We start from the raw sequence: 26,767 nt of genomic DNA on the forward strand, positions 1-26,767 counted from the left end.
CTCAAAGTCTGATCATTGAAATTACCCAGTCAGAGTCATAGAAAGAAGAAACAATGAAAAAGTGAAAATAGGCTACAGAAAAAATAGGGCATCATCAAGCAAAACAATATATACCTTACAGGTGTTCCAGAAGAAGCAGAGAAAGAAGGAAAAGGGAGAAGAAAGCTTATTTTAAAAAAAGCAGCTGAACACTTTCCAAATTTGGAGAGGAAGATTAACATGCAGATCATGAAGCCCAATGAACCCCCAATATATTAAATATAAAGAGATTGTTACCAAGACACATTATAATCAAATTTTTAAAAATCAAAGACAAAAAATTTTTGCAAGCAGCAAGGGAAAAGCAAAGAGAAAAACATTCAAGAGAACCCCTATAAGACTATCAGCATGTTTCTCAGTAGAAACCTTGCAAGCCAAAAGAAATTGAGATGATGTATTCAAAGTGGTAAAAGAAAACAACTGCCAACCAAGAATAGTATATAGCAAGGCTGTCCTTCAGGGATGAAGGAGAGATAAGGACTTCCCCAAACAGACAAAAACTGCAGGAGTTCATCATCATTAGATGCACTTTATGAGAAATGCTAATGGGGTTTTTCAAATTGAAATGAAAGGACATTAACAATGTGGATACATATGAAAGTATGAAACTTATCATAAAGATAATAACATAGTCAAATTCAGAATACTTTAATACTATAATGCTGATGCAGCATCATTTTAAACTCTAGTGTAACAGTTAAAAGACAGAAGTATTCAAAATAACTATAGCTACAAAAATTTGTTAATGGATACATGATATATAAAATATGTGAATTGGGACATCAATAACATAAAATGTAGTGGGAGGAAAAGCTAAATCTCAGAGTTTTTATATGCAGCAGACAAAGTTGTTTTCAGCTTAAAATAAAAGGTTATGGTTTACGTAAGACTCATGTTACCTACAAATAAAAAACCTATAGTAGATACACAGAAGATAAAGAGAAAGCAATCGAAGCATACCACTACCAAAAAAATCATCAAATCATAAGGGAAAGAGGAAGAATAGAATGAAGGAACTATTAAACAGTCAGAAAACAATTATTTAAATGGCAATACTAAGTCCTTAACTAAATTAAATGGATTAAACTCTCTAATCAAAAGACAGAGAGGCTAGGTGGATTTCAAAATATAAGCTATAAGAAATGCTGCCTATAAAAAACTCATTTTACCTTTAAGGACATACATAGACTGAAAGTAAAGGTTTGGAAAGATATTCCATGCAAATGATAACCAAAAAAGACGAGGGATGGGTCTACTTAGACAAAGGAGACTTCAAGTCAAAAACTATCAGAAGAGACAAAGAAGGTTATTATATAATACTAAAGGGCTCAATTCATCAATAGAATGATTATAAATGTGCATCCACCATCAGAGCATCTAAATATATTAATAGAACTAAAGGGAGAAATAGACAGCAATACAGTAGTAGTAGGGGACTTCAATACCCCACTTCCAACAATGGATAAGTCATTCAGACTGAGTATCAAAAATGAAACAGTAGACTTGAACAACACTATAGGCCACATTCACCTAACATAGAGAGTTCCATCCAACAGCAGCAGAATATACATTCTTTTCAAGTGCATATGAAAGAAAAATAAATCTTGGGGCCCCAAAATCACTAAGCTAGAGGGAAAAGTCAAGCTGGGAACTGACTTTAGGGCAAACCTGCCTCCCATTCTATTCAGTCATACCTCTGTTCACTGAGATAAATGCATATCTGATTGCCTCTTTTGGAGATGCTAATCAGAAACTCAAAAGAATGCAACCATTTGTCTCTTATCTACCTATGACCTGGAAGCCTCCACCTTACTGTGTGTCCCGTCTTGGCTTCCAGTTGTCCTGCCTTCCTGGACTGAACCAATGTTCATCTTACATGTGTTGATTGATGTCTCATGTCTCCCTAAAATGTATAAAACCAAGCTGCGCTCTAACTACCTTGAGCACATGTTGTCAGGATCTCCTGAGGCTGTGTCATGTGTGTCCTTAACTTTGGCAAAATAAATTTCCTAAATTGACTGAGACCTGTCTCAGATTTTGGGGGTTCACATGTTCATGGAACATTCTCCAGGACAAATCCTGTTAGGCCATAAAACAAGCCTTAACAAATTCGAGAATACTGAAATTATTTTAAGTATCCTTTCCAACAACAATAGTTAAATTACAAATCAATAACAGGAATAAAACTGGAAAATTCACAAGTATGTGGAAATTAAACAACACTTTCCTAAACAGCCAATGGATCAAAAAAGAAATCAAAAGGACAATTTTAAATTATGTTAAGACAAGTAAAAATGGAAACACAATGTACCAAAACGTATGGGATGTAGCAAACACAGTTTTAAGAGGAAATTTTTATAGCAAAAACACCTACATTAAGAAAAAATAAAGACATCAAAAAACCTAAATTTATACCTGTGGACGTAGAAAAAGAACAAAGTGCAATGTCAATAAAAGGAAGCAAATAATAAATATCAGAGCAAAAATAATGAAATAGAGAATAGAAAAATAAAAAAGATCAATGAAACTAAGAGTTGGTTTTTGAAAGATAAGATGGACAAACCATTAGCTAGACTTACTAAGAAAAAAAGAGAAAATCAAATTAATAAAATTATACATCAGTGTGAAGATGTTACAACTGATACCACAGAAACACAAAAAATCATAAGTGACTACTATAAGCAATAATATGCAAAAAAAATTGAATAGCCTAAAAGAAAGAAATAGGTCAATTCATAGTAACAAGCAATCTACTGAGACTGACTCGTGAAGAAATACAAAATCTGAACAATTCAATAATGCATAAGGAGATTGGATTAGTAATCAAAAACCTCCTCAAAAGCAAAAAGCCCAGACCTAATGGCCTCACTGGTGAATTCTACCAAACATCTAAAGAAAAATTTGGTTGGGTGTGGTGGCTCACATCTGTAATCCCAGCACTTTGGGAGGCCAAGTGGGCGGATCACCTGAGGTCAAGAGTTTGAGACCAGCCTGGCCAACATGGCAACACCAGGTCTTTACTAAAAGTACAAAAATTAGCTGGACATAGTGGCAGGTGCCTGTGATCCCAGCTACTCGGGAGGCTGAGGCAGGAGAATCGCTTGAACCCAGGAGGCGGAGGTTGCAGTGAGCCAAGATCAGCCATTGCACTCCAGCATGGATGACAAGAATGAGACTCTGTCTCAAAAAAAGAAAAAAGAAAAGAAAAATTAATACTCATCCTTCTCAAACTCTTTTGTAATTGAAAAGGAGGGAATACTTGCAAATTCAGTTTATGAGGCTATTATTAGCCTGATACCAAAGCCAGACCCGGACACTACAAGAAAATAAAACTATAGGCCAATATTCCTAATGAACACATGTAAAAAATCCTCAACAAAATACCAGCAAACTGAATTTAGTAGTACATTAAAAGAATCATACACCCTGATCAAGGGGAATTTATCCTTGGGATGCAAGTCAATAAATATGATATAATGTATTAACAGAGTAAAAGACAAAAGCCATATGATCATCTCAACAGATACATAAAAAGCATCTGAAAAATTCAACTTCTTTTCATGATAAAAACTCTCAATGAATTAGGCATAGCAGGAATGGACCTCATCATAACAAAGGCCATATATGACAACCCACAGCTAACATTATAGTCAGTGATGAAAAGTTGAAAGCTTTTTCTCTGGGATCAGGATCAAGGCAAGGATGCCCACTGTCAGCACTTCTATTCAACATAGTACTGAAAGTCCTAGCTAGAGCAATTAAGTAAAAGAAATAAAATACATCTAAATTGGAAAGAAAAAAATTAAATCGTCCCTATTTGCAGATGACATGATTATATATATATATATATATATATAACCTAAAAACTCCACCCAAAACCTGTTAGAATTAATAAATTCAGTAAATTTGCAGGATACAAAAGCCAGTAGAATTTCTATATACTACCAATGAACTATCCAAAAAAGAAATCAAGAAAACAATCCCATTTACAATAGCATCAAAAAATACTTAGGAATAAATTTAACCAAGGAGGTAAAAGACTGGACACTGCAAACCATAAAATAATGATGAAAGAAATTGAAGACCATAAATTAATGGAAACATATCTGGTGTTCATGAATTGGAATAATTAATATTGTTAAAAAGTTCATACTACCCAAAGCGATCTGCAGATTCAATGTAATCCTTATCAAAATTCCAATGACATTTTTCACAGGAATAGAAAAATCAATCCTAAAATCTGTGTAAGACCACAAAACACCTCAAATAGCCTAAGCAATCATGAGCAAAAAGAACAAAGCTAGAGGCATCACAGTACCAGATTCCAAAACACACTACAATCTTGTAGTAATTAAAACAGCATGATACTGGCATAAAAACAGACATACAAGCCAATGGAACCCCAAACATACAATGGGGAAAGGACAACCTTTTCAAAAAGCGATGGTTGGGGAACTGGGTATCCACACGCAGAAGAATGAAATCAGACTCTTAACCTCATACCATATACAAAAATCAACTCAAAATAGGTTAAAGATTTATGGGCTTCAAACTGTGAAACTACTAGAAGAAAATATCAAGAAAAATCTTTGATATTGGTCTGGACAATGATTTTTTAAATATGATTCCTAAAGCACAGGAAACAATAGCAAAAATAGACAAATGGAATTCTATCAAACTAAAATGCTTCTATATAGCAAAGAAAACAATCAACAGAGTGAAGAAACAACCTATGGAATAAGAGAAAATATTTACAAACCAGTAAATATTTTATCTATGTGCACTTGGCTCTTGTAAAAATTTTTAAAAAGGAAAAAAAAATTAAAATATATATATATATAGGTTGAGTATTTTTTATCCAAAATCCTTGGGACCAGAAGTATTTCAGATTTTGGATTCATTATTTGGAATATTTGCATTATACTTACTGTTTGAGCATCCCAAACCCAAAAATACAAAATTTGAAATGCCCCAAGCATTTCCTTTGAGCACTGTATCAGTGCTCAAAAAGTTTTGAATTTTGGAGCATTTTGGATTTTGGATTTTTTTACTTGAGATGTTCATCTTATATCTAATAAATGGCTAATATCCAAAATATATAAGAAACTCAAAAAGCTTAAAAGCAAGAAAACAAATAAACTGATTTTTTTTAAATGAGTAAAGGACCTGAATAAACATTTCTCAAAAGAAGACATCCAAATGGCCAGCTAGTGTGTGAAGAAACGCTCATCACTAATCAGGGAAATACTAATTGAAAGCACAATGAGATATCACCTCACACCTGTTAAAACAGCTAGTACCAAAAAGGCAAAAGACAACAAATGTTGGCATGAGATGTACAGCAAAAGGAACCCTTGTTCACTGTTGTGGGAATGTAAATTATTATAGCCATTATGAAAAACATTATGAAATTTCCTTTAAAAATAAAAATAGAACTAGCATATGATCCAGCAATCCCACTTCTGGATTCCCACAATAAAGAAATTAATGTTGAAGAAATATCTGTACTCCCACATTCACTGCAGCATTTTTCACAATAGCCAAGAAATATAATTAACCTAGGTGTCCACTGACAGATGAATGGATAAAGAGAGTGCAGCTATATATATACATACATATGTATGGAATAGTATTCAGCCTGAGAAGAGGAAATCTTGTTATTTGCAGCAACATGGATGTACCTAGAGAACATCATGCTAAGCGAAATAATCCAGGCACAGAAAGACAAATACTTCATAATATCATTTATAAGTGGAACCTGAAAAAATTGAATTTGTGGAAGCAGAGGGTAGCATGGTGGTTGCCAGGGGCTGAGGGGGGTGAGAGTTGAGAAGACGCTGGGGAAAGGACACTGTTTCAATCAGGATGAAAAATTTCAGGAGATCTATTGTAAAGCATTTTGACTGTAGTTAATAATAATGTATTGTATATTTGAAAATTGCTAAGAGAGCAGATCTTAAATATTCTCATCCCAATTTTAAAATGAAGGCTTGCCTTCTACTTCTGCCTTTGTTAATTTCATAATTAAACTGAGTGGGAAAGCAGATCTAGCTCCCTTCACAGTTGGTTTGGATCAATCTGCAGTTGTGGTTAGCCAAAAATATTTTGTTTGGATTTCTCTGCACTCCTGCAATATGAAGAATAACGACACAAGAAAATCTTTTTCTTTCCTGATTTTCTAGCTTCCATTTAAGAAACCAGCTCAATCAGTACAAGGAGGGAATCTTTCTACTTTACTTCTACTGTTACTACTGCAAATACTAATGTTGCTACTGCGGCTACTGTGAAACAATGAGCATCCACTATGCACTATTCTAAGAGCTTCATGTGTCATTTGTACCTCAAATAACCTTAGGAGGTAGGCACTACTATTTTTCCCATTTTTAGATGAGGAATTTGAGGCTCAGAGAGGTTAAGCAACTGGCTCACAGTTACCCAGCTGTTCCCTGGCAAGAGTGAGGATTTGAACCAGAGAGATGACCCAGGACCCAGCCTCTTCCCAGTCACATTACACTTACACAGGGCAAGATCAATAGAGGCATTGGAACAAATCGAGACTTGGTGTTAACTCACCTCACATTCATCACCTACACTTTGGTACAATTTTTTCTTGTTATAATGAGGAACAAAGAAGAAAAAGAGAATGGAGAAATTTCTTTTTTCCCCCAACAAAATGAGAAATGTCTATTGCTGTTAGCTGGTAAAATTGGTAGAAATGTCAAATAATAATAATATATATGATATGTTCTATGTTTGGCTTTATGTGGAAGTTTCCTCTCATTATCCAGTCAAGGGGGAGAAAAGAGCACATACTCCAACTCATATGTTTTGCTGCAAACAGATTTCTCTTTTAAAAACAAAACAAGGCCAGGCACAGTGTCTCATGCCTATAATCCCAGCACTTTGGAGGCCAAGGCAGGTGGATTACCAGAGGTAAGGAGTTCGAGACCAGTCTTGCCAATATGGTGAAACCTTGTCTCTACTAAAAATACAAAAATTAGCCAAGCATCATGGCGTGTGCCTGTAGTCCCAGCTACTCGGGAGGCTGAGACAGGAGAATTTCCTGAACCGGGAAGTAGAGGTTGCAGTGAGCCGAGATTGTGCCACTGCACTCTAGCCTAGGTGACAGAGCAAGACTCCATCTCAAAAAATAAAAAAATAAAAAAACATTATATTTCACATGGTAATGAATTTTTCACATGCAATGTAAATGAATTATCCATGATCCATAGTCTCAATCCTAACTGTACATTAGAATAACCTGGAAAAAAATTTTTAAATCCCAAAACCCAGGTACCACCCCAGGAGGTCCTGAGGAATTAGTCTGGGCTGAGGCCCAGGCAATGGTATTTTTTTAAAAGCTGTCCAGGTGAATCTAATGTGCAGCCAGAGCTGAGAATCCCAGCAACTCAACAATGCTAACAGGCTTTCTTTCCACTTATTAGCTTCATCACTGACTAGCCATGTGACCCCAGTGAGGTTACTTCATGTTCTTAAGCTTGAGCTTCCTCATCTATTAAAAGGGGATAACAAGAGGACCAACCAATAAGAATTAACTGAGATAACACAAAAAGCACATAGAACAGGGTCTGGGACATAGGTGCATTCAAATACTTGCTATCGTGGGGTGGCAGTGATGATGGTGGTGGTGATGACGATAATGATGTGACCTTTTTTAACCTGAGGTTACAACAAATTTCTTGATTCCAGAAAGAAAGCACCAGAATTTCAACCCAAACTGGATTTTATCACCTTTGCCACAGGCTTCCTTACCTGGAATAAACCTCTAGGACAAAATACAATTTCTAGCTCATTTCGAGGTAATATGTAGGTTCCCTAGAGGGATGCCATTGCCATAACTGAACTATAACATAAAGGAACTCACCTGGGATTAAAATGAATTTTCTTGGGAACTTCTCTGTGGTCTATAACCACTTTCTGGTTGTCTCTATAATTAGTGGGATCATCAGGGATCCTAAATTTTGCCATCTGAATTTCTGAATCACTCAGTTCAGCATGGGAGATTCTTGCATAACCCAACCTATAGCAGAAACAGAAATGGTTTGTAAAGGTTTTATTATTATATAGAAATCTAGTGAGATCCAAGTGATAGCACCTTCATTATTAAGCCAGTTTCCCACTTCTAACTCTGCTCTGCATATCACAACTGGAATTAACTGAAATTGTTAATCTAAATATTGACAAAATATTACATTTATGATATAAATGAATAAGGAATATGTACATAGATTTAATTAAATATTCTTAGCAACCTTACTTTACTTTTTTTATACTAATGAATATGCTATCCATACAAATTGCCTCCCACACAATCATGTTTTGAGTTAATAACAGGAATTCTTCAGAATGACAGGGATGTTTGCCTAAGTTCTTTCTTACCTTTAAAAATCCAAATGCCACATGCATATTTTCAGCCAACTTTCAGGTCTAAAATCAAAGATTTTATATATCTGAAAAAATTCCACATCCTGTTTTGGCCTAGAGCTTTCAATTCAAAGCACTTTATAGACATTATGCAAAGACTTCTTATTGAGAAGCTCATGTGGAAAACAGGGGGATCCATGAACAACAACAAAGAATTCATTTTATTTTATTACATTGTGCTCTTCTAGAAGAAAAGAATTAGGTCAGCTTCAGCCATTCATTTATTCAATGCAGCACATATGTGTATATATGGAGTGCCTACCACATGCAGGCACCATTCTTGGTGTTGGGGAACAAGTTGTGAATAAAATTAAGTCCTTGCCCTCATGGAGCTTTCATTCTAGTAGGGCAGGACGCATTAAACACATATATATGTTCACAGTCAGTCAGGTGGTGAGAGATAAGTAAGCACTGGGGTGAATGCAGAGTAAGGCGGGCGGGCAGTGATGAGTAGCAGAGGTTGCTATCTTATGGTGGATGGTCAGGGCATACCTCTGCAATAAAGTGACACTAGAGCAAAAAAATCAATGAAGGGAGGGATCACGTCATATAGATACTGGAGGAATGGTGTTTAAGGAAGGGGAACAGCAAATGCAAATATCCTGGGATGGAAATATGCTTGGTGTTTTGGGGGCCAACTCCACCATGACCAGAGTGAAGTGCGTAAGAGGGAACGTGGTAGGAGATGAGATTGGGGTGGGGTAGGGCACGGTGATGCAAAGCCTTCCTCACAGGCCACTGTGAGGACCTCAGATTTTTTTTTTTTTTTTTTTTTTTTTTTGAGTAAGATGAGAATTCATCAGAGGGGTCTGAAGCAGATGTCTGTGACAGCTACCAGGTAGAGAATCACCTTTGGGGAAAGGGTCAAAGCAGGGAGACAAGTCAGGAGGCCACTGTAATAACTTAGGGAAAAGATAATAGGGGCTTGGACCTGAGTGGTAGGAGACATGCCTGTAAGTCCACACAAAATTGAAACAGAAACCCAGAGCCAGGACTGGCAGAGGCAGCAAGTCTACCCACCGGGAAAGGTAAGCAGAGCTGTAACTGAGCATTCAATGCATCTCTGAGCTGTCAGACAGCTTAATGCATTTGTCTGGGCTCAAGTCCTAAATCTGTGCACTTCTGTGAATTCTAGGTCACTGTCTTTAGTAAATCTAGGTTACTTATTCCCAAATCTCTAAGATCAAAGTTCTAACCTGTTTCACAGACACTGCCTTCAAAGATACTCCAAAAGACTTGAAGCTGAGGAATCTGACAATCCAAATCTTCCATTAAAACAGAGGCTCTCCCATTGTTGTCCAATAAGTATTTATTAAGCACCTACTACCGACTACGTGTAGGGCAGTGAATTTTGTGACTGAAATGAAAGCTTACAAAATTAGTTGTGTGGACAGAAACTGAAAAACACTAGTTCCTAACTTCATCAATATGAGAATTTTTTAAGTTACCTTCCTAATTTGTGTTCCCCTCAAAATTCATTTGTTGAAGTTCTAACCCCCAGTGTGGCTGTATTTGGAGATGGGTCTTCTAAGGAAATAATTAAGGTTAAATGAGGTTATAAGGAGTCAGGGGGCTGATCCCACAGGAGTAGTGGCTTTATAAGAAGAGACACCAGAGAGCTCACTTCTCTCTCTGCAGGCACCTGCCAAGGAAAGGCCATGTGGGCACATGGCAAGAAGACACTTAGTTATCTGCAACCCAAGGGGACTGTCCTCACCAGACACCAGCCCTGCTGCCACCTTAATCTTGGTCTTAGAATCTCCAGAACTGCAAGAAAATTAATTTATGTTGTTTAGACCACCCAGTCTATGGCATTTTGTTATGGCACAGGGTATTAAATTTATACATAAATAAATATACATATTATATAGTGTTATATATATATTACATATATATATATATAACATATATATATATATAATATATATATATATATATAAACTCTGCTATCCCATTCTCCTAAGAAGAGGTAATAAAGGTTTCAGAGCCCAACAGTGAGCAATTATGGGCACTGGTTACTGTAAATACCACTGTTCCTTGGTGCCCAACATTTTTTACAACTTGAACTTATACCTGTTTCTGCATATATGAAAGCTGTTTTCTAGAATTTATGATATCCTTATTAAAACAATCAGTTTAACAAATATTTAAACAGACACAGTGTTTTCAATCTGAGATATAAAATACTTTACAAAACTCACCCTTCAGCACCTTCTCTTTTACCATAACACTTTGGAAACACCAAATTATAGTCAAGCTATCTGTCCTGCAGCCATCTGGACATGTGATGGGCCTTTTAGAGTTCCTGAGTTAGTGGTGTAACCAGAACCATCTTAACATCTCAAGGGCCTCTTGGCCCACCTCAGTAAGCATATGGCCCCATGGAGTTGTCCAAGAACCAGTCAAGGTCACTGTTTTACTAAGTAATGTCCAAAGTTCTTACTAAGAATCCACAGAGCCTTACAGGATCTGTTCTCTTCCCCACCTGCCCACACAGTCTCCCCTTCCCTCATCGGCCACCCCTCACCCTACTCTACCCCAACCCTTTCCAGCCCCACTAGCCTTGTTTTTCCTCAAACACATGAAGCACTCCTGCACTGGGGCGCTTGTACTAGCTCATCCTTCTACCAGGAAGTATCTTCTCCCAGGTGGCCAAATGGTTCCCTCTTTCCAATCTTGGCTGAAAAGTCGTCTTCTCAGTAAGACCTGCTTAGCTCCCTACTTACAATCCCACCCCACCTCCATATTCTGGAAGTTCCTTCCCCTGCTCAGTTTTTCTCACCACTCTCCCCATCTAGAATAGATCATCCTGCCATTATTTATCATGATTGTTGTCCGCCCTCCCTCCACCAGCACAAGGATCCTTCTCTGTTTTGTTTACAGCTTTGTCCCTGGTGCCTGGCATCTATTTTGCCAGATCAATACTTGTTGAATGGCAGATGGGGTCTAGAGCAAGAGAAACTAACAATGTGCTTTCGCTGGACTGTAACTCATCATGGAACAAGCCATAGCTCCACTGGGAGAGGAGCCGACTCCATGATTCTATATCATCCCAGAAGACAACTATTTTCTCTCATAAATGTAGGCCACAGATCTTGGAAGATAAGGTTACTTAAGGAGTGATTCATTAATGCTGGCCCCTATCTTCAGGCACACAATGCAAGATACCTTTGGGTGATGAACTGCTCTATATGAAGAAGAGACTAAGACTCAGAGAAGTCTGTCCTAAGAGCCCACACCAGGGCTCCCCACACTGTCCCCAGGATGACAGAGGCCTCGGGTCAAATACCTCCAGACAGATTCTGTCCTAAAAAAAGAGCCCTTGCAAGTTTTAGGGAAGGTCTCCAGCATGCTCCCTTCAGGGAAGAACTTTGTACGTAGAGGAACCTGAGAACCAACCCAGTCTACATTATCTACCCCCACCTGCCATACTCACATCACTTCTCTCACTCTCCTCCGGCCACACTGGCCTCCTTGCTCTTACTCCAAAATATCCAGCATCCTCCTAGCAAACTTTCCCACTTTCTTCTCCCCTGCCTGAGGTGCTCTTCCTCAGGGTGTACGCACCTGGGGTCCCTCCTTCCACCTGCAGTACTGCCCAGAAGCCACTCCATCATATCCTACCCACTCTTTGTAACCTACCACAGCCACCCCCAGCACTCCCTGCCTTCTTACCTGGATTTATTCTTTTTCTTTCAACATGAGTATCTCTACCTGGCATAGTCTATTATTTCTTTTTTTTTTCCTTTTTTTTTTTTGTTGAGACAGAGTCTCGCTCTGTCGCCACGCTGGAGTGCAGTGGCATGATCTCAGATATCAGCTCACCACAACCTCCGCCTCCCAGGTTCAAGCAATTCTCCTGCTCCAGCCTCCTGAGTAGCTGAGACTACAAGCATGCGCCACCACACCCAGCTAATTTTTATATTTTTAGTAGAAACAGGGGTTTCACCATGTTGGCCAGGATGGTCTCGATCTCTTGACCTCATGATCCACCCAAAGTGCTAGGATTACAAGCGTGAGCCACCGCGCCCGGCCATAGCCTATCATTTCTTATCTGCTTATTTTATGCCTCCTTCCACTTCAATGTAAGGTCTATGACAGTCAAGGATTTTGGTTTTTTCCTATTATTTTCCCACTCCCTAGAACAACACCCAGTACATAATGAGGATTTAGTAAATGCTTGTTGAATAAATGAATGATTAGTCCCTCTTTTTTGGTATTAAATTGTTCTTTGCTTTATCAATACAAATACTGCCTTCAAAACTGATTTATACAGTTACATATTTGAATTTTAAAATCTCAGCTGTATTACTTTGGGTCACATATGTATGTATACAGTCAGGTGTCACGTAATGACAAGAATATATTCTAAGAAAAGTGTCATAAGGCGGTTTCCTCATAGTGTGATCATAAAGCGTACTTACACAAGCCTGGATGGTATAGCCTACTACACACCTAAGCTATATGATATGGCCTATTGCTCCCAGGCTACGAACCTGTACTGCATGTGACTCTGCTGAATATTACAGACAGCTGTAACACCGTGGTAAGTATTTGTGTATCTAAACATAGAAAGGTACAGTAACTTATGGGACTGCCATTGTAGATACAGTCTGTTGTTGACCAAAAATGCCATTAAGCAGCCTATGACTATATATGTTCAGATATGTATTATCCAAGTATATCCCATAATACATATGCATGTATATACTTGGGTAATATTTTTATGTGGAATGATATTTTTAAAATATAACTTACCTAGAGATCTCACTACAGTATAATAATGGCTCCAGCAAATTAGTTAACTTACACAGGATTGTTGATTAGAAGCTGGCAAGGCTGGAACTCAAGCCCAGGACTTTCTCATCCAATGGTTCATGATGTTTCCACTAAATTATACATTCAAAACTGGTGCCATTCCTCACATGTGTTGACAGCTACATACTCACCGTGCTTAATAGCCCACACAGTGTCCTCTTATATAATTAAACTTAATTTGCTTAGCTATTTCTACCTTTGTAAATCATGAGACTATGCCTTGAAAAAGATGTTAAATTGTATAGTCACATCAATGTTTATAAAAAGCAACACAAAGTAATTGCTTCCATAAAGTTGTTTTTCCTTCTCAGATAGACCCAGAAGGTCACAGTAATAACAGATTTAAAAAACAACAACAACAAAAAATTAAACCCCTGTGCTCACCTGATCAGCCCTCGATACATAATGTATTCACACCATCTGTCATGATCAGTGCTGTCGATATCCTAATAAAGAACAGAGAGGAGAATGTTTAAAGCATAAAAAACAAAGCTCTATTCCGCATTGCCAAAGAATGTGTGAGCTACATGATAAATATCCCTTTGTACATGCTGTTTTCTCTTCCTGGTTCCTACTGATCTTTTTCAGTCCAAATTATTTGCTCATTCTACATATATGTATTGAGCACCTACTATGTGCCCATCTAGCTCCTGTACTACATGCTGGGCAAACAAAGAGGAAGAAGGTCTGGAGAGTGACTCAGGTAAATCAGCCATTATAAACTAGCCCCTGGCTCCCAGCAGCTTTCCAACTCTCTCATCCCCAGCGGCACTGACCGCACCCTCATCGGTCATCCTCTGCAGTACTTGACGCACACTAGCTACACCATCGTGTCAGGTATCTCTTTTTATGTCTCCACCCCCCCACTCCTGCACAGAGGGACTCTTAATCACTTTTGGTCGCCTGGCACTCAGCATGAAGCCTGGCGTTGAGCAGGTGCTCAATCTGTGTTTGTTAAATTGAATCATGGAAATAAGAACATTTTGAGAGCAATCATGAGTCTTTTTGATGTCGAGAGCTTGGGACCAGGCTTATTTTTCATCAAAGAAAGCCAACAGAAACATATTCTTTTCTATCACGTGTTGAGAAAACTATAAATATGAAGCTTTTATTCTGAAGAAAGAAATCTTCATTTTTTTCTTTTTAAATATCTTATAAATTAAAAATATACATGACTTTTTATCATTTTTTTATTTTACTATGAACATTTAATTAAAAACACATTTTAAAATCACTAAAAAAATACATCACAGTATATTACATAATTCTTTATTTTTTTCTTAAGTGTAGTGGTAGACACATGGAGGTGTATTAACTAACCTTTACTGTTGTTTATAGTATACACGTGCATATACCCTTTGTATACATACAAAATTAAAATAAATTTTTAGGATTAAATTTAAAATGTTAATGATGAAGGAAATAAAGAAGCACTGTTCTGGTTTGTCTTGGGAAAATATAAAACTTTAGCTGTAGCACTGGGAATAATAAACTATAAATCTATTTAACTATCATTTTATTTATTAGATTTTTTTAAAGATGCTGTAAAATTTTAAGACTGCAGAATTTAAATACTCATTTCTTAAAGAGAAAAATCTGTTCATCCAAGCATTAATGATTAAAACTCTTCACCACATTAATAAACTTCCTTCTAGAGAAAGCAATATCAGAATCCACTGCCAATCTTGACACAGATTTTGACCATGACAGTGGAAACCAAGAGAGGATTAAATGAAAATCAAATCAAATTTTTCTCCCTCAACGCCATGTACATTTCACACACACACACACACACACACACACACACACACACACGTGCACATTCACGCCCACAATGTAAGTATGCCCTTATTAGGATGCAATTTCCCCTTAGACTGGCCAAATTTCATCTTGTCTAATATTCCTTTGAGCTTTGTAGACCATGTACTCACACATTTCTCTTATTTGATTTTCTGCAGACAGCCAGACACACATAATGTATGTCATGTAAGTGTGAGGGCTTTGCAGATGCTATCTTCTATTTCATCCTCAAACAACCCTGTGATCCCACAGATTTTGCTCTCACCACTTTGCAGATGTGGAACTTGAGGCCCAGAAAGGCTGAGTAACTTGCCCCAAGGTCACACAGCTGGTAAATGCAGTTAGTAAATAATGAGAGACCATGTGACAAGAGAGACATTCAGCTCCAGAGCCCAGATGCATGTGTGAGCCTATCTTAGACCCTCCTGCCATAGGTAAGCCATCAGCTGATTGCACAGGAGAACTCAGGCAAGAACAGAAAACCACCCAGCCAACCCATGGAATCATGGGAAGATTCCGTTGTTACTGTTTTAAGCCACTATGTTTTGAGGTGGTTTGCTACACAGTGATAAACAACTGATACAGTCTCTGTGATTGCACACTTTCCGGGTTTTCCTTTTCCTCTCCTTCACTCCCCTTACTCCCTTTCCTGAAATCGTCTGCCTTCTCTTCTTTCACCTACATCCCCATGATAACCACATTCAATGTGGCTTCATCAGGGCTTTCTTGGGTCTTCCTTTTGCACTTCTCTAATTCAGCAAGCAGTATCACCCACTTCCATGGCTCAACGCTTCCCTACACGGTGGCCACTCCTTAACCCATAAGTCTAGTTCTCACTGCCCTTCTGGATTTCAAATCCATATACGCACCTGCCTATTGGAGATCTCCATTAATGTCCCACAGATGCCTCAAACTCAGCCCAAAGCTGAACTCATCTTCTTTATAAAACCTTTCTTCCTTTTGTATTCTCCATGAAAATAAATGTCACTATCATAAACCCTCTGACCGGAGCCAAAAATCAAGGATCTATCTGTGGCTCCAAGGCTAAGTCATACAAGGCAATACAGGCTTTTTCTTGTTCTCTTGGGATATTCACTATTGGAACTCAGCTGCAAGGCAGGGAGGAAGCCCAAGTAGCCCATGGTGAGGAACCCAGGTCCCCAACCCAAAGCACCAACTCACCACCTGTGAATCATCTACTGAGTAGATCCTCCGGTCCCTGGCTGAGCCTCCTAGCTGATCCTGCATGGAGCAGACATGAGCTATCCCCATCGAGCTGTGTCCAAACTGCAGATTCATGAGCAAATAGATGACTGCTGTTGTTTTCACACTGTAATTTCTGCCTATCCAAAAATGCAGAGACTAATTCATCTTCCTAATATCTGCCTTGCCCTTCTTCCAAAATTATAGTATTTTCAGCTTGGATTATGGCCATCAGGACTAAACATTATACCTCTTGACTTTCTGTACAGCAAGGTATGACCATTAGACTAAATTCCCATCAATGAAATATAAGTAGAAGTGTTAGAGATCAGTTTCTGGGACTTGCCTTTAGAGGGGACTGGCATATATATGCTCTTGGCCCCTTCTTTATCACTTCCTCTATCCTGCTAACTAGAACCTAAAGACTGCCGGTTTGGGAATGGAGGCTTTGTCAAATGGAGCCGCAAAATAGAACACAGATTCACCACAGAGTGCCATTCCAGTGATGATTCACCTGCCCAGAGTTTTATATAAAGAAATACACTTGGGAGGCCAAGGAGAGTGGATCACCTAAGGTCAGGAGTTCAAGATCAGCCTGGTCAACCTAGTGTAACCCCATCTCTACTAAAATTACAAAAATTAGCTGGGCATGGTGACAGGTGCCTGTAATACCAGCTACTTGAAAGGCTGAGGCAGAAGAATCACTTGAACCTGGGAGCCAGAGGTTGCTGTGAGCTGAGATCATACCACTGCAAGCCAGCCTGCAAACAGAGCAAGACTCCATCTCAAGAAAAAAAAGAGAAAGCAAGAAAGAAATGAAAGAGAGAGAGAGAGAGAGAGAGAGAGAAAGAAAGAAAGAAAGAAAGAAAGAAAGAAAGAAAGAAAGAAAGAAAGAAAGAAAGAAGAGAAAGGAAGGAAGGAAGGAAGGAAGGAAGGAAGGAAGGAAGGAAGGAGGGAGGGAGGGAGGGAGGGAGGGAGGGAGGGAGGGAGAAAGAGAGAGAGAAAGGAAGACACTCTCTGTTATTTTCTGTTACACTCGGCCAGGCGCCTTGGCTCAAGCCCGTAATCCTAGCACTTTGAGAAGCCAAGGCGGGTGGATCACCTGAGGTTGGGAGTTTGAGACCAGACTGACCAACATGGTGAAACCTCATCTTTACTAAAAATACAAAATTAGCCAGGCATGGTGGCGTATGCCTGAAATACCAACTACTCTGGAGGCTGAGGCAGGAGAATCACGTGAACCTGGGAGGCAGAGGTTGCAGTGAACCAAGATTGCGCCATTGCACTCCAGCCTGGGCAATAAGAGCGAAACTCCACCTCAAAAAATAATAATAATAAATAAATAAAATAATATTACACCCCAAGAAGAGTTAAAGTAGTAACACCAAGATAAGATGGATAAGCTTTTTTCTCTGTAGATATTATCTAAAGACATGAAGTTGCAAACAGAATGAAAGGGACTAAGACATCCGCATAGGGCATAACTAAACCTAACAATCATATTTCTCATTCTAAATTCATTCATTTGGCATTCTAGTATATATGTATCAGTCTCCTGAGAATTTGATTTGTGTGGCAGTTCCCCAGAACGTGATTATATTTTGGTACACTGACAAATTCAAGTGTGTTAGACCTGAAAAGGTAGAGTAATTCACTGTCATCTGCTGTGGTCCTGTCGGCTGATTAGCCGTTCTCTCTGTGTGACATTTCATTTTGTCTTTTACTCTCAACGTCATAATTAACTTTCATAATGTGCCAGATTGTGTTTTCTAAACATGGCTACAACAAAAATCTCACTTTCCATATAGTATTCTTATCCTGTGGTTTTTATATTCCTCCCATCAAGGGTTGAATGTGACCAGACTTGTGATAATAGCAGAAGTAACAGTATATGACTTACAAGACTATGTGGCGCAATGCAAGATACGCTTTTTTTGGTTCTCTTGGGATACTCACTATTGGAAGCCAGCTGCCAGGCAGGGAGGAAGCCCAGTAGCCCATGGTGAGGAACCAGGGTCCCAAGCCCAAAGCACAACTTGTGAGCTATAAATCATCTATGAAGTAGATCCTCTAGTCCCTGGTTGAGTCACCTAGCTGACCCTGCATGGATCAGAAATGAGCTACCCTCTTGAGCCCTGTCCAAATTGCAGATTCATGAGCAAATAGATGATTGCTATTGTTTTAAGCTAGCATGTTTTATGGTGATTTTCTATGTAGCAGTAGATACTCAGACTGCATATTAAATTGTTAGGTGGGGTTGGTTTTTTAAAAAAAACATGAAAGGAAAAAGAAGCATTTTACTTAATAAATCAGAAATCCTATTAAGATTATGTTACCTTCACGTTGCCATGTTCAGTGAGCTGTAGATAATCTCTGGAACCAGGTGCTGAAGTGATATATCCCAGAAATATCACTCGATTAGAGCTAGTTTTCAGTAGTTTTGAAACAGCAATAGCCTGCAGTTTCCTGTCGAGGTCATCTCTAAAAAATGTAAAAATATGACCCTTTATTATATTTATAAAACAATCTTTAAAAAGTCTTATGTACCTCAGTCGCCAAAGAGTATCTGCATATAGTGTACAAACCCAGTCATTCCTATTCAGGCAAATGTCTTAATGTTATACAAGTGAACAAGACCTAGATGCAGTGCTTCAAATGAACAGGCTGACAGACATTTGGCTAAGAACATGCTCTTTCTTCACAAATCATTTAGAGTCAAGTTGATTTAAAGATCTACTCTAAATACAGCATTTGTTCAACTTTTCATCAGAAGAAATTAAATCAATAATGTGAGAATTCACCATCAGTATCACATATAAAGAATTAGTAGTTTTAAAAAAAAGTAAACAGAGCCAGGAATACTGATAACATGGAGAATCCTGACATTCACAGAGCATATCAGGCTTATGTAACCTAAGCTCCTTCAACTGAATACTATTTTTTTCTTTTTTTTAGAGACAGTCTAGCTCTGTCACCAGGCAGCAGTGCAATGGTGCAATCTCAGCCCCCAGCAGCCTCAGCCCCCTGGGTTCAAGCTCTTCTCATGTCCCAGCCTCCCGAGTAGTTGGGATTACAGGCATGTACCACCACACCCAACTTAATTTTTGTATTTTTAGTAGAGACAGGGTTTGTCCACATTGGGCAGGCTGGTCTTGGACTCCTGGCCTTAAGAAATCCACCCACCTTGGCTTCCCAAAGTGCTGGGATTATAGGCATGAGCCATTGCACCTCGTCCAACTGAACACTTTCTGAAAGCCCTCTTGGGTCTCCTGCTCAAACATCGGCTGAATATGGTGATTTTATTATACTAAGCACTGTAAACCTATAACTAAGATACTTAGGTGGGTACAACAAGCTTCTGGGGGAGTTTAGAGTCAGTCTTTTTGGGGAAAAATAGGACATCTTATTTTACATGATCCAGCCAGGAAAACAGAAACACCCTAGGTGTTTCAAACAAAGTGAATTTAATATAGGGAATTGGTTAGCTAAGTGATGGGAAGCCAGATAGGAGTTAATGAGGCAATCAGAGGTTAACAACAATGAGAAACCAGCACTACCTCTGCAGCTAGAAGGACAACAAGAAGAGGTGATATTATCAGAGTCCACAAGCCAGCACTGACTGGTGGGAGACCGAGCTATGGAGGAGGCTTCCCAGAGAAGCTGGGACTATCCAAGGAGGAGCTGGCCACAGAAGAGACTCACCTGTTGCCAGAGAAATCCGAAGAAGCAGAGAGAGAAGGGGAGAGATACCCTGGCTTCTCTACTCCCTCCAACCTTGCACTAGTGCCTCCCATTGGCTAAACCTACCCAGAAGCCAAAGGCAAAGGGACTGTGGGAAATGTAGTTCCTTGCAATTGCATAGCTGGGAGTAAGAGCAAGGAATGGAGCCAAGAACAGATAGGCAGTAGACAAACACGGGCATTTACATAGAAAGGTAGCTAATACCTGAGTGTTAAAGAGGAAAATGACAAAGAAAAATAGAAGGAGATCACCCAGCACTGAGAAGACTAGAGAAACCTTGTTGATTTAGGATCTCAAGACAGGACTGAGTTGGATAAATATGTGTAAACAGCTGAGGGCTATTAAAAGATGTCTCAAGAAATAGAAGAGTGAAAAGGATGGCCATTTGTTAAACCCCTTTGATACTGATTTCTCACAACTGAAGGCAGGTGGTAGCTCTATTTTTAAATGAGGGTAAGTAATATGCCTATGGTTATTCTCCATCTCCACTGCCCACATCCATCTTCTGTGTTTCTCCATGCCCTGCGAGGCTGACCCATAAAGATTTCATCTCCTGGATTCCCTTCTCTGCTGGTTTCCCATTAGGTTTGGCCAACTGGAGGCACAGCAGGAGATGAAAAGGTGGGAAAAGGGCAACATTCAGAGGTTCCTTCTCCAGTCCCTCTGGCAGTAGCTGCATTCTATGCCAGGTGGTCCCTTGTCCTGGTTCCGGGTCTCACTGGGCTCTGGGAACACTGTTTGCTCTGCCTGTTCCTTCAGCCCTAAGGCAGACAATGATTCCCCACTGCTACCAGTGTCTGAGTGCCTCGGCCCCTCTTATTTGTTCCCTGGGTCCCTCCAGCATCTTGTTAAGTAGTCCTTTCATTAGGTCTGCAATGAATTCTGTTCCTTCTGATACCTACAGCTAGGATTCAAAACCAGGTCTAGAAAATTCCAAAGCCACTGAACCACAAGCAGTGTTTTCAATCCAATATATTTTAGTAACATCTTACTGGAAATAATCTGTGAACTTGGTTTTACATTTTCTCAGGAGATAAATCTTACCTAGCGATAGTAATAAAAGTAAAAAGTATATGTATGTGTGTAAGGAAAGAGGGCAAGACAGAGAGAGAGAGAGAGAGCTCACACATGCTTTATGTTTTCTTATCTGTTAATATTTTGTCAGTCCAGTAACCCTATAAAGTAAGCTGGAAAAGAGACTTTTATCCCATTTTCAGAGACACGAGACAGGAACCTACCAAGGTTAACCTGCAACCTGGGTTCTAGGTTTGGTTCTGTGTCACATGGTGTCAGACTACAGATTCTGTGTTCTTTCCTCTTTGCATATGATGCATATTATAGATTTTTTTAAATGGTGATTAGTGGCTCAGTTCAATTACCTAAAATAATATCAATTTTCATTATGGTGTTTGCCTGAATGACTTCTAAAAAATGCTGCTGTTCCCTATTTAGTGGTCGTAAAGACACATTTGTATAGTGAGTACTTTTAAAAATCTTGTTGAATCAGCTAATGACATGCAGAAGCATTAGGAATTACTCATTCCTAACAGGATTTTCACATTTGTATGCCATAATCACTGGAAAATGAAATCTCTAAATATTTATTCACAGTAAGAGTTTGTGTGTCTAGTATTGCAGAAAACAAAGGCAAATAAAACATGTCGTGATTGCATCACAAATTATTCAAGGTGTTAACTCTCCTATGTTGCTTGTTGGGAGACTGCAGGGTCCCAGACAGTACTTCTGGGGAGTGGCCCAGAGCGGTGGTTCCTAAGGCAAAGACTGAGGCTAGTTGTGTGCCAGACTGCCCGATAAGGTATATCGGGCAGCTTAAAAAATAATTTATTCATCAAACATGAATCAAGCATCTGACATGTGCTTGGGACATGTCAGATGCTTGATTCATGTTTGATGAATAAATTATTTTTTAAGCTGCCTAGCACATGTCAGATGCTTGATTCATGTTTGATAAATTATTTTTTAAGCTGCCTGGCACATGTCAGATGCTTGATTCATGTTTGATAAATAATTTTTTAAGCTGCCCGATATACTTTATATTCACAGTTGTCTGATTTGGTTTAGTAATGGCCAGTATTAATTGAGCACTTACTACACTCATGTACTTTGCATGAGGTAATTATGGGCACAGAACCCCATGCAATACGTAGGACTATTGCCCCGATTTACAGATGAGAAAACTAAAGCTCAAGGTAGTTAAGTAACTCAGTGAAGGATACACAGCTAGGCAATGAATTAGGATTCAAATGAGATTGTCTGATTCCACGTTCTGGAATCCCATGTTTTTAACGATTAAACTACATTGCCTTCTTCCCTGGAGTTACGTATCCTCAGTAAGTGTTCACTATTATTGTTACTGCTATTGTCATTGTCATTATCATTGAAGCAAATGAGCAAGACAGCAAGTAAAGGATATAGTGTCATCCAGAGAGCTTTAAGTCTGTGGTTAACAGAAAGTGAGAAAATGCAATCCTTCCCTCCTCTTTTCCAAGTACATTCCTATGGCTCTCTTTTAGATTTCTCTTCCTTTTCCAATCTATTCTTTACATTTTGGGATATATTGGAGGGAATTAAAGGGGACAGGGGAAAAAAGCAAAAGAAAAAAGGGAAGTAGTTTAACTGTTTCTTAGGTTGAGACTTTGCAACCTTTAAACATAAAAGTATCTATTTTTTAAAAAAGATAAACCCAATGTTAGGTGCAACGTAAGGTCAGCGCAATGATTTCTGAATGTCTGTACTTGCTACATGAAAATCACTGGGAGAGACAGAAAGTGTTTCTTCAAACAGCTTTTTTTAAAAAAAAAAAAAAAAAAATTCAGTTGGAGTTTCATTCTTGTTGCCCAGGGTGGAGAGCAATGGCCCGATCTTGGCTCACTGCAACCTCCACCTCCCAGGTTCAAGCGATTCTCCTGCCTCAGCCTCCTAATTAACTGGGATTACAGGCATGCACCACCATACCTGGCTAATGTTTTATATTTTTAGTAGAGATGGGGTTTCTCCATGTTGGTCAGGCTGGTCTCAAACTCCCAACCTCAGGTGATCCACCCGCCTCAGCCTCCCAAAGTGCTGGGATTACAGGTGTAAACCACCACAACCAGCCCAAATAGCTTTTTAAAGAGATATGAACCATCTACATCATCCATCCTCCAAACACCCTTCTTATTTCTAAGGAGGCAAGCAAGAGTCTGGTTCATGAATGGTTCATATTAATTATATTTGGACAATTTATTTATATTACTTATGCTCTGACTTATTTAAGAAAATGTTCAAATATGCTTTCACATATTCACATAATACTGCTAGAAACAGTGAGGTAACCAGGAAAATAAGAGTGGCAGACACATTGGTTTGTTGAAATAAAACTTACAGTACAACAATGTTGTTGTCTTAAAGTACGTCACTTGAAAGTTCTGTGGCCTCTTGTGTCATGAGTGCAGGCAAAGCCTGCATGTATATGTCATAGCACATAGCTCTTTAATTCATGTTTAAATTATTGTAGTTTAGTAGACTGTAAGTTACATACTTTTATGTTTGCTTTTACAATATTCTACTGGTATTATTCATGATTTATTCCATACTGTCACTGGTTGTGAATGTTATTCTTTGGGGATGAAACTCATTCCCCACTCTTCATGTTTGCTTGTAGAAGGACTTCCTTAGAAAACCATCACTGGCCTCTCTCCCCATTCTTTACTTTTTGGGAGGACTTTTCTAATTCAGTAAGTTTGAAATTAACTGCACATGCTAGTCTCAAATCCTTCTTTTCTATTCTCCTTGGAACCTGCCAGTTTGCAGACAGGCCGTTTTCTGTCCTCTTCTTTCCATCAAGGAGAGAGCTTGCCAGGGCAGGCAGAGTAGGCCCACCATTTGGGGGGAGTCAGTTTCATGTATATTTGGGGATGTATTCGCAAGTCCATATGGGCATTTAAGCCAGGTTGTCCAAAGAGGCTTATCAGTGTTCAAAGTGATATTTTGATCTCCCTCTACCAGATTCCTCTGCCTATCTGTTGTTTGTGAAAACATGAGGGAGAGGTGAGATGTCTTTCAATACCCTCAAATCCCAACAGTACTTCCATTTGTGGCAGTAATCCTGTAGGAAACGGGAATTCCTTTTTCTGTTGTCTGATTTGCTGTGTGGTTGCAAGCACTCACAGCCCTGGGTTTAGGGCTGCCTACGCCCTGGCTGTGTGTTTGCCCCTGGTTGGACATGTTGTCTGACCTCACTCAGCCTAGTTTCTTTACCTGCAAAATGGGGCTCTAATAGTGCTTACCTTACACAAAGTGAAGATAAAACACAGTAATGCACTTTGGACAGCACCTGCACAGGGAATTGACTGCACAGCTGAGTAGCTGCAGACTAACACAGCCTGTCCTTACACCAGCACTAACAGCTGCCTGCATCTTAAATGCTTCTGTCTGATATTTAAAACTAGCCACACAGGGGAAAATACATTGGGAGGTAAAAAAAAAAAAGAAAATGAGAAAGATGTTCTCATAGAAATCAAAGTAAATTGTTAATAACATTTCTTGGCATTCGTGTAATATTAGGTAGGCCAAAGAAACCCACTCGTGGTTCCCAAAGTGTGTCACGACAAAATCCACCAGCTTGCCCGAAATGTTAACTGTCAGCGTGATGGCTGGTGCGATCTCGCCCTCTGGTGACGGAAGAAGGTGATGCTCAGATTTCACAATTGGGTATCTTGACAAAGCCATAATCCTGTATTGGAATGAAAAGAGACATGGGCATCATTGCCAGTCCCACTCTACCAGGCACGGGACTAAGCAAATGCATCAAAAAGGGATGTGTCCCACTACACTCATCCCACCAAGGGACATTCAGAGCAATGTGGCAGAGACTCATATGGCAGACCACTTGTCAGATCATTGCATCTGCTAGTTAGCATGTCTCACTGTGTCACTAAGGAAACGCCATCAACTCTATTTTAATAAGTGCTATGGATACATGAAAAGGACAGCATTAGTAATACACAAAACTCATTGTATTTCCAGTTACTCTGACAACACATTTGCATAAACAATTCTAATATTAATCAACACATATGGGAAGGGACAATCTTGCCAGCTAGGACACAGAATAACAACTTACAAAATTAGAAATGAAACACTGTCCTATAGGCACATGAAAAGGCACCCTGCCTCATTCTAAGCCACAGAGCTCAGACCTTAGCAGGCTTCTCTTCCCTAGGTAGACACATGCTCTGTCACCTTCACACAGCCTCTGAGACAAGTCTATCCCTATATGATGATACCTGATGGTACATCTCCATCCTGGCCTGTCCTACTCAGCCCTCCAGGACATACCCAACTGCCTGCTGGACATGACTTGACTGTCGTGGGGTATCTCACACTTAGCACAAACCTACGGCTCTCCTGATGGTTCCCATTCTGTTAAAGGGCATCATCTCTTAGTGAGTATTCAGATCAAAAACCTAGACATTGCCCTTGATCCTTCCTTCCCCTCCCCTGACATCTAAACCATCGTAAGTTATCTTGGCTCTATTCTAAAATAGTTCCTGAGTCTGTCCTCTTCTCACCATCTCCACTGTTCCCACTGCCGTCTCTCCTCTGGGCTACTCCACCTATCATCGCTGACTCCTGGCTCCCACTCTTGTCCCTAGAATCTGTTTTCCCAGATCACTACCCTGTTTAAAATCCTCCAGTGGCTTCCCATCACAACTGGATAAAATGGAGTCCTCTATAATCAGGTACCCACCCTTGACTTCCTTCCTCACCAGTTGCTCTTTGGCACCCCCATGCTTCAGGCACATCAAGAGGGATCCCGCCTCAGTCTTCACCCTGACTTTTCCCTCAGCTCTTTCCAATGCTGGTTCTGCGTCCCGCTCACCATGACATCTTCACAGAGACTTTCCTGACACCCTGCCTATAGTAGCCTCCCCATGGCCACTGCCCACCCAGGTACTCTCCCTCAGTGGTTTCTTTTCTACATAGCACCTCTCATGATTGTGAAGTACCTTATTTATCTTTTTGTGTACATGTTGATTTTCTGTCTTACACTGGAAGGTAAGCTACATGATGACAGTATCCAGGCCAGACATGCTTGGCGCTGTGACCTCAGGTCCTAGGTTGATTGGTTTATAATGGTAAAGAACTAGAAATATCCAGCCACAGAAAAACCATTTGAAAAACTATAGAATGTGCATCTCTCTGGCACCTCCTCTTCCCCCAAAAAGCATCACTGGGGCACATTCACCAGACAAAGATATGACAGTATCAGCTTTCCGCTCCAAGCCTATGCGGCCTAGCCTTTCAGGGCTATGTTCAGGATTAATTCCCAAAGTATACTCACCCCCAAGTGTGATCCCTTGTGCTTGGACCAAAATCTGTATAGAAACCCAACTTCTCTCCTAGCCACATGGTTAAGTCATTGTTCCCCATATAGGGCTTAGAAGCATCACTCTCCAAAATTGTTATGAAATCTGCGCCTGCTCAGGAAAAAAAAAGCAGCATATAGTGATGAATCACAGCAAGGCAAAAACAATTGGCAGCACTTTATTCTTGACCCTTAACCTTCTTTTCTTTACTGATAATCCCAAAAACAAGGTAATTTTTAATGAGTCACTAGAGGGAAGTGGCTCAGATCTGAGTTCTAAAGGAATGTCTTCATGTTTAGAATGTCATTAAAGCATAAAACACCTCCAGGAAGTACTGAGAAGGATAAAAG

At 39.4% G+C, this 26,767-nt stretch overlaps 1 protein-coding gene across 1 annotated transcript in view; it reads right to left on the reverse strand.

The window, feature by feature from the left end:
* Nucleotides 1–26,767, reverse strand: part of CWH43 (cell wall biogenesis 43 C-terminal homolog) — a 62,034-nt gene that overhangs the window by 3,184 nt on the left and 32,083 nt on the right. Inside the window, exons 11-15 of the mRNA XM_017540286.2 lie at nt 26,393–26,528; nt 24,632–24,781; nt 18,642–18,786; nt 13,687–13,748; nt 7,925–8,080 (exon numbers count right to left, since the gene is read on the reverse strand). Coding sequence (XP_017395775.1) covers nt 7,925–8,080; nt 13,687–13,748; nt 18,642–18,786; nt 24,632–24,781; nt 26,393–26,528 — 649 coding nt within the window. The remainder of the gene's footprint in view (nt 1–7,924; nt 8,081–13,686; nt 13,749–18,641; nt 18,787–24,631; nt 24,782–26,392; nt 26,529–26,767) is intronic.

Source organism: Cebus imitator, unplaced genomic scaffold, assembly GCF_001604975.1.
Source record: "Cebus imitator isolate Cc_AM_T3 unplaced genomic scaffold, Cebus_imitator-1.0 Scaffold124, whole genome shotgun sequence".
Classification (NCBI taxonomy): domain Eukaryota; kingdom Metazoa; phylum Chordata; class Mammalia; order Primates; family Cebidae; genus Cebus; species Cebus imitator.